We start from the raw sequence: 12,732 nt of genomic DNA on the forward strand, positions 1-12,732 counted from the left end.
AAAAAAGCACAAAACATTTAATTTATTGCCTTAGTTTAAAATTGTATTCCATATTTAAAAACAAATCCTTTGTCCTGTGAATGTCATTATCATGATATATAAAAATAATACAAGTATGCTATTCAGTGAGCTGGAACATCTTACAAACTACTTGACTAAAAACAGTCAGTTTTATTGTCTGCCAGAAACACTTTTGAATATCTGGGTGGATGTGCAGGGCTAACCCTAGCCCACACCCACGCCCACGCCCACGCCCAGCTCCCTGTGCCCAGATACTGTGTTCCGGCCCCTCCACAGGGCAGCAGGCACCGCGACACACAGGGCCTTGCTCCTTCGGGTTCCCAGATGCTGCTGCCAGTATTTCACTGGGGACATGATTTCAAATAGCAAATGCCTTGATTTTACACACTCGTGGGCATGTGTACATGTACACACGTGTGCGCACACACACATAATCTTATTCAGATTCATTTTAGTTTTTTACAAGTTTAGGCCTCAGCTCAAAAGCCAACTAACTGGGGAGGACTTGCAGACATTGCAGCTTCTCCCTGTGATAGGACCTCACTGGAAAATAATCAGCCTTGAAAACTAGAGATCAAAAATGCGAGGCACGGGGCTGGGGATTTAGCTCAGCAGCACAACACCCGCCTGGCAAGCGCAAGGTCGTGAGTTCGATTGCCGGTACCAGGGGAAAAAAACAAACAAACAAACAAACAAAAATGCCAGGCCCTATTGTGAAATGGGAAGAACTATTCAAAAGGAAAAAGGAACTAGGATGGGTGTCTCTTAGTGCATTAAAAAGGAATGCTGTGCTAATATTGATTGGAGGAATCTTTACACCCATATCTTACACCCTAAGCAACTACCTTAAAGACGACAACTTGCAATGTATTAACTATTGTTATTCTCCTCTTATTTTGTTATGAAATTTTGTTTTAATTTTTTCCATAAAATTAAATAAATAAATAAAATAAAATGCCAGGCCTATCTTTGCCTTCCAAAAAATGCTTGAGGCAAGGTGTTTCCACTGTTTTCCTATATATATATATATTTTTTTTTTTTCCTATAAAGTACAGTTATATCATAAAACATACTCCTCCAGTGACAAAAAGGATACTTCAGTTGTTCTCTTTACTTGCTGACTGGTAGATACTATTCCCCAGCAAGTTACCAACTTACAGGGTCTCTAACTTAAAGCAAATTTGGTATTACCTTTAAAGATTGTCTCTTCGTCACATAATTCTCAGACTGTAGCAATTTCTCATAGTCCTCGAAAATCTAATGAAAATAAAAGAAATATCAGCACATAGGAGCAGCAGGACACTTAGCAAGAGCAGCTCTGTCACCTGGACTGAGGAGGTCTTGTTGTCCCCATTCACCTCTGCTAAGACACTGTGGGACGCGGAGACCAAGGGAGACAGGAGACGCATGTCTCTAATAATTTTAGTTCTATAAGTCAGAAATTGAGCAAAAACACTGTATCATTTTGATTCTCCCAAATCATTCCGATAAGCCATCTATTAAAAACTGCAAGAATAACTTACCCCATGCCATCTTTAAAGAAGTCTGTTTATGCAGCTATGGGCCCACAAACAACTTGGCAAAATACTAAATACACTCAGGGCTTCACTTGGTGACCCATAAAGGGTTCGGCTGCCAAGTTCATGGTGTGACCGGATGAGGCATGAGGTCACAGGGGCTGCCTGGTGCCCAGCCTAACCCACTGGCCTCTCTGGAGTCCTGTACTCACAGAAGCCACAGACCCCGGTACACAGGGCCTGCTGCGTCCTAACTCGGTCATCAGTCCTGGTGGAGTCCTTCAGCTCACCACAAAGTGTGGCGGCTGAGAAACTCCGCGTCTGCCTTCTGCCACCCATGGGCACGTTGCCCACAGAGCAATGGAGGAGCAAGGGCGGGATGAGGGCAAGAAAACTCAGGAAGCAGAGGACGCTAGGCAGTCGCAGCCTGAGAACTCAAGGAGAGGGGTGTGTGTGCAGCTGCGTATGACAGCAAGGGCAGCATACCCGTGATAACTACTGATAAAAAAATGAAGAGAGTGGGCCATGAGTGCTGGAGGATGCCTGTAGTCCCAGCCACTTGGGAGGCTGAGGCAGGAAGATCATTTGAGTACCTGAATTTGAGGCCAGGGCAGGCAACACAACAAGAGCCCATCTCAGAAAAAGAAAAGTAAAAAAAATAAAAAAGCTCTTATTAAAGTCACATTATTACATTCTGTTATAAGAAGGACATTTATCAGCGCCTGCCTGGCAAGTGCAAGGTCATGAGTTTGATTCCCAGTACCAGGAAAAAAAAAAAAAATGACATTTATTCTGTCCTCAGATACAAGGGGGACTTTTGTGGATCATTAAATTTATCAGACAAATAATAAACTGTGATACATTTTCATTATAACTATAAAATGCAAATACACATGGCTAATTCCCCATTTCTGAAACCCTGTCTCAAAAAAGTAAAGTGAAAAATGAGAGCGCGAGTGTTTGGGGAAGGATGGGGTTAGGGGAAGCTTCCTTGAAAAGTGGTATTTTAGCCAAATACCCAAAGGATGAGTTGGATTCATCTTTAAAGAAGGGGACTGAAAGACAGTGGTATTTCCAAGAGCAATTGTCAGCTAAGTAAAATTCGGTCAAGGTAAAACGTGCTTCGACTGGGTTACCCCCTGCCCCTCAAGAGCAACACAGCCATTCTTTTCCTTCTTGTAGTGCCGGGTTCAGACCAGGGGCCGTGTGCATGCTAGGTAGGCACGTGCTACCACTGAGCTCCAGTCCCAGCTCCTGGTTTTTCTTTTGTGTTTTGAGACAGGGTCTTGCTATGTAGTTCAGGCTTGTCTTGAACTCACTATGTAGCCTGGGCTGGCCTTGAACTTACATCAATCTTCCTGCCTCAGCCTCTCCTATGGTAGGACTAAAGGTGTATACCCCTATGCCCACCTCAGGTTTTCTTAACTCAGGATCAAGGTAAGCAGGTAGTGATCATTTATTGGCTCTCTACAGCACAAAAGGAAGAGACATGAAAAATGACAAAATCCTGACCTGTTATAGCCTCAATTTTCCATAAACCAACCAGAGGTATGGTTGAGTATGGGTGAATTCACTTGTGGATAACAGAGAGGGGCAACTCCCCAAAGATCTAAGAGAGGGAGAAGAAGACAGAAAAGATAAAGTCTTAAAAATGGTTTCTACTTACAGTGTCATAATTTTGTTCTAAGAAGTCTGCTACCAACACTTTATGTCTGGTCAGTAAATCCTGAAAGAGAATAACCAAGTGAAACAATTATTATGGCAAGTAGATTTTATAATTACGTAAATTTTAAAATAAGTCTTTTCTTCTAAAGTTTGCTAAATCTATTCATCTGAAACATGTAAAACGTGCAAAAGTTGCAAAAGAACTTTTTCATTTATACCACAAAATTACTTCTGTTCCTTCTTTAGTTTCAGATGTGAAATACATTTCTTTCAGGTTAAAAATAATAACAAAAACATCTAACATTAAATCTTGTGTTTTAAATTCATATTACTGTTAGTTTTTTTTTCTTTTCTTTGTCTTTTTGAGACATGGTCTCACTATGCAGTTCAGGCTGGCCTTGAGCTCACTTTGTAGCCCAAGCTGGTCTCAAACTCGCAACAATTCTCCTGCCTCAGCCTCCTGAGTGCTGGGATTACAGGCGTGCGCCACCACGCCCGGCTATTACTGTTAGTTTTACACAAGAATTTAACTTGTGAAACAAATGGCACCTAAGAAACAAGTTTGTAGTGTATTTCTTTAAGCCATTCACTCTATACTGTGATTATGATATAATAATCATTTGAATAAAGTTTGCAAAGATCTTCAACTGTCATCAGTAACTAATCTTTTTTTATTTCCGAATTTTCAGATATGATCTTGTTATGTTGCTGAGGCTGGTCTGGGACTCCTGATTTCAAGTGACTCTCCTGCCTCTGCCTCCTATGTGCTAGGGTTATAAATGGATTGCCTCAGCACCTGGCTCTATTCTATTTTTTTCTTTCTTTTCCTTTTTTTTGTGGCACTGGCTTTTTAGAATTCTGAATGGCTTAAAATCTTAACTCACAAATATATTTAATAGATTTTTGAGGATTTTAACCCTTTAGTTTTCCCCAACCATTTTCTCTTCTCTTCTTTTCTTTTTTTTTTTTTTTTTTGAGACAAGGTCTAGCTATGTAGTGAGGGCTCGCCATGAACTCCCTTTTGTAGCCCAGCCTGGTCTCAAACTTACTGCAATCCTCCTGCCTTAGATACCCAAGTGCTGGGATTACAGGCATGCGCCAAGACCTGGCTCCCCTACCCATTCTCAGGTGGGGTTCCAGGGCTCAGAAGCACAGGTATGGCATGCAGGGTATCATCTATATTGTCCTGCTCTCTGATGAGTGGGTGCAGAAGCATTAGCACGGTATGCTGACAGCATAATGCATCCTTTCAAAGTTGGAGAGAAGCAATCCTGTCTTATTACCAGCATCAACTTGGAGAAAATGGCATAACAGCATGAAGGGACTTTGCACAATATTCAACTCACACCTAAATTATATTCTTATTTTACTTTAGTGCTGAAAGAAAACACAGCATATCTAATCCCTTTTATGTTCAAAGGCTAATTCTCTGCTCAGGTACTGTGCAGAATTTAATTAAAAACAAGAATTTTAAAGTTTTTCAAAATAAAGTCTTATGCTTTAATACATATTTAATTAAAACTTCCCAAAAGCTTGTGGAAGACAGAAAATAGTTTCACAGAGGAAAGGCAGACAGCAGGCATGTAAAACCCACTTTATTTTATTTTATTTTTAAGAGATATAAAGGGATTTATTGGGCAGAATTTAAAGTGCACATTCAAATAAAATAGAGTGCAGGCCTTCAAGAGAGGTGCACTGCAGTTTGGAGCTGAGAATACATGTGTGTTTCTGGAGGTGGAGCTCTGTGGAATTTGTAGGTTTACCACAGAAAGATACCAGCCCATTTCATATGAGAAAGGCTGGCCCATTTTACAGGAGAAAACCAGAGCCACGTCGATTTTTTTTTTTTTAGATTGCTTAAAAATGTCTTTTGAAGTCTTTGTTTCTCTGTCTTAAGGTTATCAACTAAGCTAATTTATGGGCTTACAGTATCTTTACAGGATTTGGGGGCAATGGGCCTGGAATAACAGCAGCATAAACAAATCCAGGGGCTACACACGTGCAGGGCCTTAGGTAACTTTGCATCATGGAGTTGTAGTCTTCTTAGTACAATTTTAAAATATTTCTTCTGTCTTACCACATTTCCCATCCCAAGACTTTAACCTCTATTCTTAGGGATGCAGAAAGCCCCAGAATCTGTTTTCTGTAGCTGCTTCTCAGGGGGTGCTGACCTTGCCTACTCAGGGATCAAAAGTTTCGCTCTGACTGATCAAAAGGAGGCATAGATACATTTGAGATACTGATCTGCTGCTACTGTTCCATTTCTTTGTGTGTTTCTCATGTACTACTCTCTTTAAAATTTAAAAAAAAAAAAAAAGACTCCCAAGGCCAAGATGTTAGTGATACTGTGGTTTACGTATGGTCTGCACGTCTTCCCCCAAGCATTCATGTGTTGGAACTGTGACTCTCAGTATGGCAATGCTGGAAGGTGGTGTGGAACCTTTACTATGAGAGGCGCCTAGTGAAAGGTGATTACGTAATTAATGTAGTTTTTACCGGATCCTCGTCAGAATGAGCCTGAGCCCTTCCTGCTCTATGGCTTCCTGTAGTGAGCTTTCCCCTCACATCCATGTCCACCATGACACTACCTGCCATAATGTGGTATGGTCAACAGTGCCTACTCCACACTGGATGCCACGGTGTTTAGAATTTCAGCCTTCAAAATTGTGACCTAAATAAACCTCTTTTCTTTATTAAAAAAAAAAAAAAAGAAATAGAGCTTTTGTTGACAACTGCAAGTCACTGATGCTTATGCTTTACTTTACAACTATGTTAAACAAGCAAGGACCAAACACTAACGGTAGAATACTGGTCAATAAAGGTCCCAGGAAGTTGCCACTTATTGCTGTTTTAATAACAAGAAAATGTAAAATAGTTAAAGCATTTTATACTAATTCTATGTAGTTTATTTGTAATTGACAAATATGTTGAGCATGTGCAGTGTGAGGTTCTGAAACATGTGTATACCGTGGAATCACTTGGATTGTTTTTTCAGGGCTGAGGATCCAACCCAGGGCCTCACATGTTAGGCAAGCACTGTACCACTGAGCTACACCCTCAGCCCTTGGCTCGCGTCTTAAAGGTCCCCAAAACCACATCCTGAAGGCTTGGACACCAAGGAGCATTCCACACAACCGCAGACCGCAGCACATGCGGTCTCTTTTTCTGCCCCTCTTGCTCAAGAGCCTGATTTATCTGCACAGCATGTAGTGTGCCCTTTCTGTCATCCCACACCATTTCTCTGTTTATAACCTTTTGTAAATGTAGCTGCTTTTCCCTCTCCACTGAGTGTACGCTTCACAATCCTTTGCCTGCCATGCAAAAGAACTTGGTTGGATTCACCACGTGGTAACAAAACCTTTAAAACTGTGAGTCAAAATAAAATTTAAGTTGTTTTTCTCAGGAATTTTGTCAGACACAGAAAGCTAACATGTGGCCCAATGGAGCTAATTAGGTTATTGTTATCTCACAATTTTTGTGTGTTTGGTGAAAAGACAAAATGTATTCTTTTTGATTTCCAAAATACACTCTCTTACAGGTGCACTCCTATAATCCCAGCACCAGGGAGTCTGAAACAGGAGCATTTCTGTGAGTTGGACACCAGCCTGGTGGTGATTGAACTGCATAACAAGACCCTATCTCAAAACAACAATAAAAAAATTATTAATTATAGCCATCAGGTTGTAAGATAGATTTTTTTTAACTTATTCCTCCATGCTAATTGAAATTTTGTATTTGCTGACCAACATTTCCTTGTGATGACCCTAGCCCCCCACCGATCACCATTCTCTTTCTGCTTCTGAGATGAGACTTTTTAGATTCCACATACAAGTGAGATCCTGAGGTATGTGCCTTTCCACATGTAGCTTATTTTGCTTAACATTATGTTCCCTAGGTTCACGTACACTGTCACAGATGACAGGATTTCCTTCTTTTTTATAGCTGAATAGTATTTGTGTGTGTGTGTGTGTGTGTGTGTGTGTGTGTGTATGTGTATTTAATTCATTCATCTGTCAATGAACATTTAGGTTAATTCCATACATGATTACTCTTACTGACTTCATTTTCTTTGGAGTAGGATTGCTGAATAACATGGTAATTGTATGGCAGATTAATTTACATTCCAGCCAACAGAGTACAAAGGTTTCCTTTTGTCCATATCCTTTCTCACCAGCACTTATCTTTTTGGGGTGGTAGTGTACTGAGGGTTGAACCCAGGGGTGTTCTACCTCTGAGCAACACCCCCAGCCCTTTTTATTTTTAAGCCTTGGTCAGGCATGGTGGCACACCCTGTAATTCCACCATCTGGGAGGGCTGAGGCAGGAGGATCGCAAGTTGAAGCCTAGTCTGGGCGATTTTGTGAGATGCTGTCTCAAAAAAGGGCTAGAGATGTAACTCAGTGAAAAGGGCCCGAGTTCAGTCCCAGTGTGTGTGGTGGGGACAGTCTCGCTCATGTTGTTTGGCTAGCCTTGAACTTGGTATCCTTCTATACCAGCCTCCCAAGCAGCTTGGTTTGTATTTGTGTGCCACCACACCCAGTTCATCTCTTTTTATAATACCCACTGTAACAGATTGAGGAGCTACCTAGTGGTTTTAAGTTTAAAAAGTTTAACCCACTTTAAGTTTTCAAGTTAAAAAACAGTGAGATAGCCCTTAATTCCTTACTACTAATTATCACACAACTTGACTGGCCACTGCAGCTATCTTTGCGAAGGTGATACTTTTTTCTCAGTGGAACAGAGCACTCAGAACTGTACCAATAGAACTAAGGTCTTACAATGCAGACACTCTACCAGGGTTCCATTTCTAGCATGTTTGAAGTCTTGATTCAAATTAGTTCCCGTATCAGGGGATCCTTAAGAGAGTAAAGTAGCCCTATGGCAGTCGGGGATCCCCTAAGGGGGTATTTGGGATGCCTAGTTTTCAACCCTCTACCTAGTAGGATCAGGGACTTGCTGAGTTGACTCAGGAGAGAAAGGCTTCTTGCTATAGGCTGCTGCAGACACTGTGGACTGTGGCACTGGGGCACTGTGGGAATTCTCCACTTATTCATGGTGTCCGTCCCGAGGGTAAGAACCGAGCCCTTCCTCGGCTCCAGCAGAACATGGCAGACCACTGCCGCCTGGAAAGGCTGCTAAACAGTGTTATCCCAAAGAAGGAGAAATCAGGAGTTCTGTTAGAGCCAGAACCTTCAAATTCCAAAGACAAAAACAAAGAAATAAATGAATAAATAACTTGAAGATTCAATAATAGAGAAATATAATTGGGTAGACTAATAGGGTAGAGTTCCTGCAGCATACATATGTGGGTACAGCCAACAAATGACACGCTGTCTGTTTGTCTCATTCATACACACCCACATTGAATGTATACATAAGGTACATACATAGATACACTCTCAAGTTTCTGTACACAGTAGGTATATGCACAAATGAATCATACCCTATATATATGTATATATATGCTTACATACATATACTATTAGAAATATAACTTGTACTTGATTATGTACCATATAATTGAGTCGGGGGAAAACTCACAAAAATATTAGCTAGGATCCTGCCCAAGAAGGAAAACGCAGAAACTGCAAATGAAAGGCCAAACTGGAAAGAGTTTAAAAGGTAAAAAGTATATTTGAGATAGGGTATTTCATTCCAGCTCCAAATAATTTCAGTCTGACAGGGCTAAGTTACACACAGTTCAAGTGTTATGCTAAAAAAAATTTAACATTGACATTTTTAGTGAATTCTGGTTGGGAAACTCAGGGTGGAGTGAGAGAGACGATGGCAAGGGTGTGACACGGCTGAGCCAGCTGCCACATGGAAGAGCTTAAGTGCTAGGGCGTGTGCCCCGCGCGTGCCACATGTTGGTTCTAATCTTCACAACGCAAAAGCAGGGATTATTTTCTTAATTTTATAGAAATGAAACTTGAAGGGTAACTAATTACTCAATGAGATACAGTTAATCAGGTGGAGAGTGAGAGAGACGGAATTCAAATCACTTCAATTATGTAGATCCTTAGAGGGATGAAAGAGATGATTGTAAAGAATCTTTTTAGTGAAAGGGCTACATTTAGACAATACCATGGAAAAAATGGTGATATAAATGAATAGTGTGAAAACATTAATAATTAAATTGGGCAATGGTTATCTTGGAGCAGAGCAAAAACTGTGGGCATAGGATTATAAACAATAACAACAAAAATCAAAGCCAATAAAACCAACCAGCCAAACCAAATCCGCTGAGATTAGGTAATTGAAAAAAAGACCTATGAACCACTGAAGTACTCTGGTAAAATATAAAAAAATAACTTTTTATGTTATTTTGTAGTGCAATGGAAGATAAAAGTACAAATCTAAATATCATAGTTTACTTTTGTCATACAATATTGTCAAAAATTAAATCGAATGTATGATAGCAAGAAATACTATCACGTACAACTGACTGGTTGATTGACTGACTGGTACTGGGGATTGAACCAGGGCCTTGAACATGCTAGGCATGCATACTACCACGGAGCTACACCCCTATCTCAGTACGTTTTATTCTAACAAATGTTGAAAAAACTTTGAGGATATCTTCAAAAATACGTATTTATTGAGTACTTACTTTCCCCCTCCATTAGAGTTTGCTCTATGCTTACAATTATGTGAAGTCTTACTTAGGGTTCTTTTCTTTAATAAAGGAACTAACTTGTTTCCATGACAGCAAAAAACCATCTGATAAAAAAGAAGAAAAAAATGGGACTATAGCATCTGTTAGGAAATACCTCCTTAGTTTTTAAAGCCCAGGCATTTTGCTAGAAAAAAATGGAAGCAACCATTGTACAAAAGGTCATCTTTGTATCTAGTGTGATGGAGGCCTGTCTCGTCGTGCTCTAGATCACCCTTCCTGGAGCCCACTGGCACCCATGGGTTAGGTGCCCTGCCAGGGCGGCTGGGCTGCTGTGACTCAGACAAGGCTCCCGGGATTTCACTGCACACTGTATCCCTGGGGTTTGCTCCCAGGCCTTTCCACTCTTTTCCTTCTTTCCTCATTCTTTGCCACTCTTGACAGTTTTCTTTTTCCTTACTCTGCCTCTATCATCCTTCCTACTCTCCTCTTTGATGTAAGGATCCAGCTTAATATGACTACGGAAGTCTTTGTCGTAATTGCCCTCTTGCCTTCCAGGTGACCCTGGAACACAGCCCAAACCCTACAGAATAAAAAGTGATTAAAACGGTCAGCTGTGTGTTTTGTGCCAGCCACTGATGCCTGAACTGTTTCTTGACTGATGTTCAACATATGAACAGCTTTTGAGAAAACCAAGGTACATTCTGGCTGGTCAGGGCCCACCTTTGTCTAGCTTAGCATATAAAAGCGTTTCTCTTACCTCCAATCTTCCAGCCACCCAAGACACACTTCTGTCCTTAAGTCCCCAGTAAATTATACCTGCTGTGATCCTGGATTTGTCTTTCTTTGGTCTTTGGCACCTTCCACCTTTGGTGGCTGATTCTCATACACCGGAACTGAATTCTAAGTCTCTCTCCCACTCTCTTCCCTCTCTCCTTTTCCTCTCTCTCCCCAACCTTCCTACCCTCACCCTGTTTCACTCAGATCATCCCACTCTTCCCCTGACACTCCCTCTGATGTGTGAGCTGGAATACCTTTTAACAGATTTAAGACACCTTCTCAGGTGCTGAGTAAACTTTTAACTGCGATAACAGTTTTCTGCACTTCAAACCACTGCTCTCCCTTCCTCCACCCCTGGAGATCTACTAAAAATAACTAATTATTGCCCAGGTCATAGGCAACTGTTACGGTTTGTGTCTGGATGTCCCCCTAAAGCCTCATGCAGTCATGGGGCAGGCTTCTAGAGCTTATGATTGGTTCATGGTCCAATGCTGGGATTATGGATCATTGCTACATCTGCCCTGGGGCAAATAGCTTGCATACAATATAAGGAAGGGAAAGAGGCTTGCTCTCCTCGCCTGCTCCTCCCTTTTTGCTCTTGCAGCTTTTGCTGTCTTCTGCTGCCATGAACTGTTGCCCTCTGCCATGTGCCACTCTGCCTTGGAGCCAGCTCGTTATAGACTGAAACTTCCACAAACTGTAAGCTAAATAAACCTTTCCTCCCTTAATTCTGCAGCAACAAGAGAAAAGTAACCAAGACAGCAACTTTCAAACTCTGTCCATTAAGTAACCATTAGAGTATATATTCATATGAAGATATGAACTATGTCAATACTGTTAAAGTTTGTATTTAAGATAACATATAAAAAGTCATGGGGCTGGGGATGTAGTTCAGTGGCATATGTGCTTGCCTGGCAAGCCAGAGGTCATGAGTTCAATTCCCGGTACCAAAAAAAAAAATGGCCAGGGATATAGCTCAGTGGCCCAAGCACCTGCCTGGTAAGCATGAGGTTGTAAGTTTGATTCCCGGTACCAAAAAAAAAAATGGCCAGGGATATAGCTCAGTGGCCCAAGCACCTGCCTGGTAAGCATGAGGTTGTAAGTTTGATTCCCGGTACCAAAAAAAAAAAAGTCATTTCACCCAATAATTTTTAAATTTTATATACTTATATTCTGAAAAAATGTAGAAGTATATTTCAATTATGTAAGTGGAACAATTAAATTGCTAAAATGCTTTTAAAGAATGAATCTAAAGATACTTACAAGTAAATTACTTTTACCTACTTCACAGTCAACCTGAAAGCCTATTGTTAGCTTATAATATTTTTGGAATTCCTTTTCTGAAATGGCCTTCCAAACCAACTTGGTAGACACTAAAGAAAATCAGACTCTATCTTAAAATTTATTTGTATCATAATTATTATTATCCCAAACAAAAACTGTTCTAGCTAAGTTGACCACCTGCCTATATACTAACCTGGATATCAAATAGCTTTTTGTTTCCAAAACTTTTATCTGCTCCTAAAGGACAAGGATTTTTCACTATTGGAAAATGAATATGCCACAATCACTAGAAACAATTACCACTCATTGGATGTGTAAGGTCTGGTAGTGTTTGCAAATTACCTGTGCCATTTTCTGATATGATTGCTGAACATCTTTTTGATGGTAAAACATACAGAAATAGAAAATGGAATGGTTGCTGGGGCTAAAGGAAGGGAAATGGGAGTTACTGTTTAATAGGTATAGACTTCTAACTTTGCAAGATAAAAAGGTTCTGGAGATTGAATGCTCAACAATGTGAATATATTTAAGCCTATTTTTTTTTTGTTTTTTGTTTTTTGTTTTTTCTCCGGTACCGGGAACTGAACTCACGACCTTGCGCTTGCCAGGCAGGCACTTTGCCGCTGAGCTAAATCCCCAGCCCCAATATTAACTTTTATATGTAGTATATTATACCAGTGATGGCAAACCTTTTAGAACTTTCAGTGATAACAAACAGCCCGCTGCAGCATGCATGCCATAGGTTCACCACCACCATTCTAGACCATGATTAAAATTTTTTTAAAAATTACAAATTTATTTAGATGAAATAAATGTATTTCTCATATAATGACAAAGTAGATCACAGATGATA

At 40.5% G+C, this 12,732-nt stretch overlaps 1 protein-coding gene across 6 annotated transcripts in view; it reads right to left on the reverse strand.

Moving 5' to 3' along the window:
* The window catches only part of Cab39l (calcium binding protein 39-like), a 118,144-nt gene that overhangs the window by 22,659 nt on the left and 82,753 nt on the right, over positions 1 to 12,732 (reverse strand). For all 6 annotated transcript variants that reach the window (XM_005387584.2, XM_005387583.2, XM_005387585.2 and 3 more), the window contains 2 exons: positions 3,205 to 3,264; positions 1,213 to 1,278 (listed from right to left, as the gene is read on the reverse strand). In XM_005387584.2, coding sequence (XP_005387641.1) covers positions 1,213 to 1,278; positions 3,205 to 3,264 — 126 coding nt within the window. The remainder of the gene's footprint in view (positions 1 to 1,212; positions 1,279 to 3,204; positions 3,265 to 12,732) is intronic.

The sequence above is a fragment of the Chinchilla lanigera genome, unplaced genomic scaffold (genome assembly GCF_000276665.1).
Source record: "Chinchilla lanigera isolate Chin_1 unplaced genomic scaffold, ChiLan1.0 scaffold00030, whole genome shotgun sequence".
Classification (NCBI taxonomy): domain Eukaryota; kingdom Metazoa; phylum Chordata; class Mammalia; order Rodentia; family Chinchillidae; genus Chinchilla; species Chinchilla lanigera.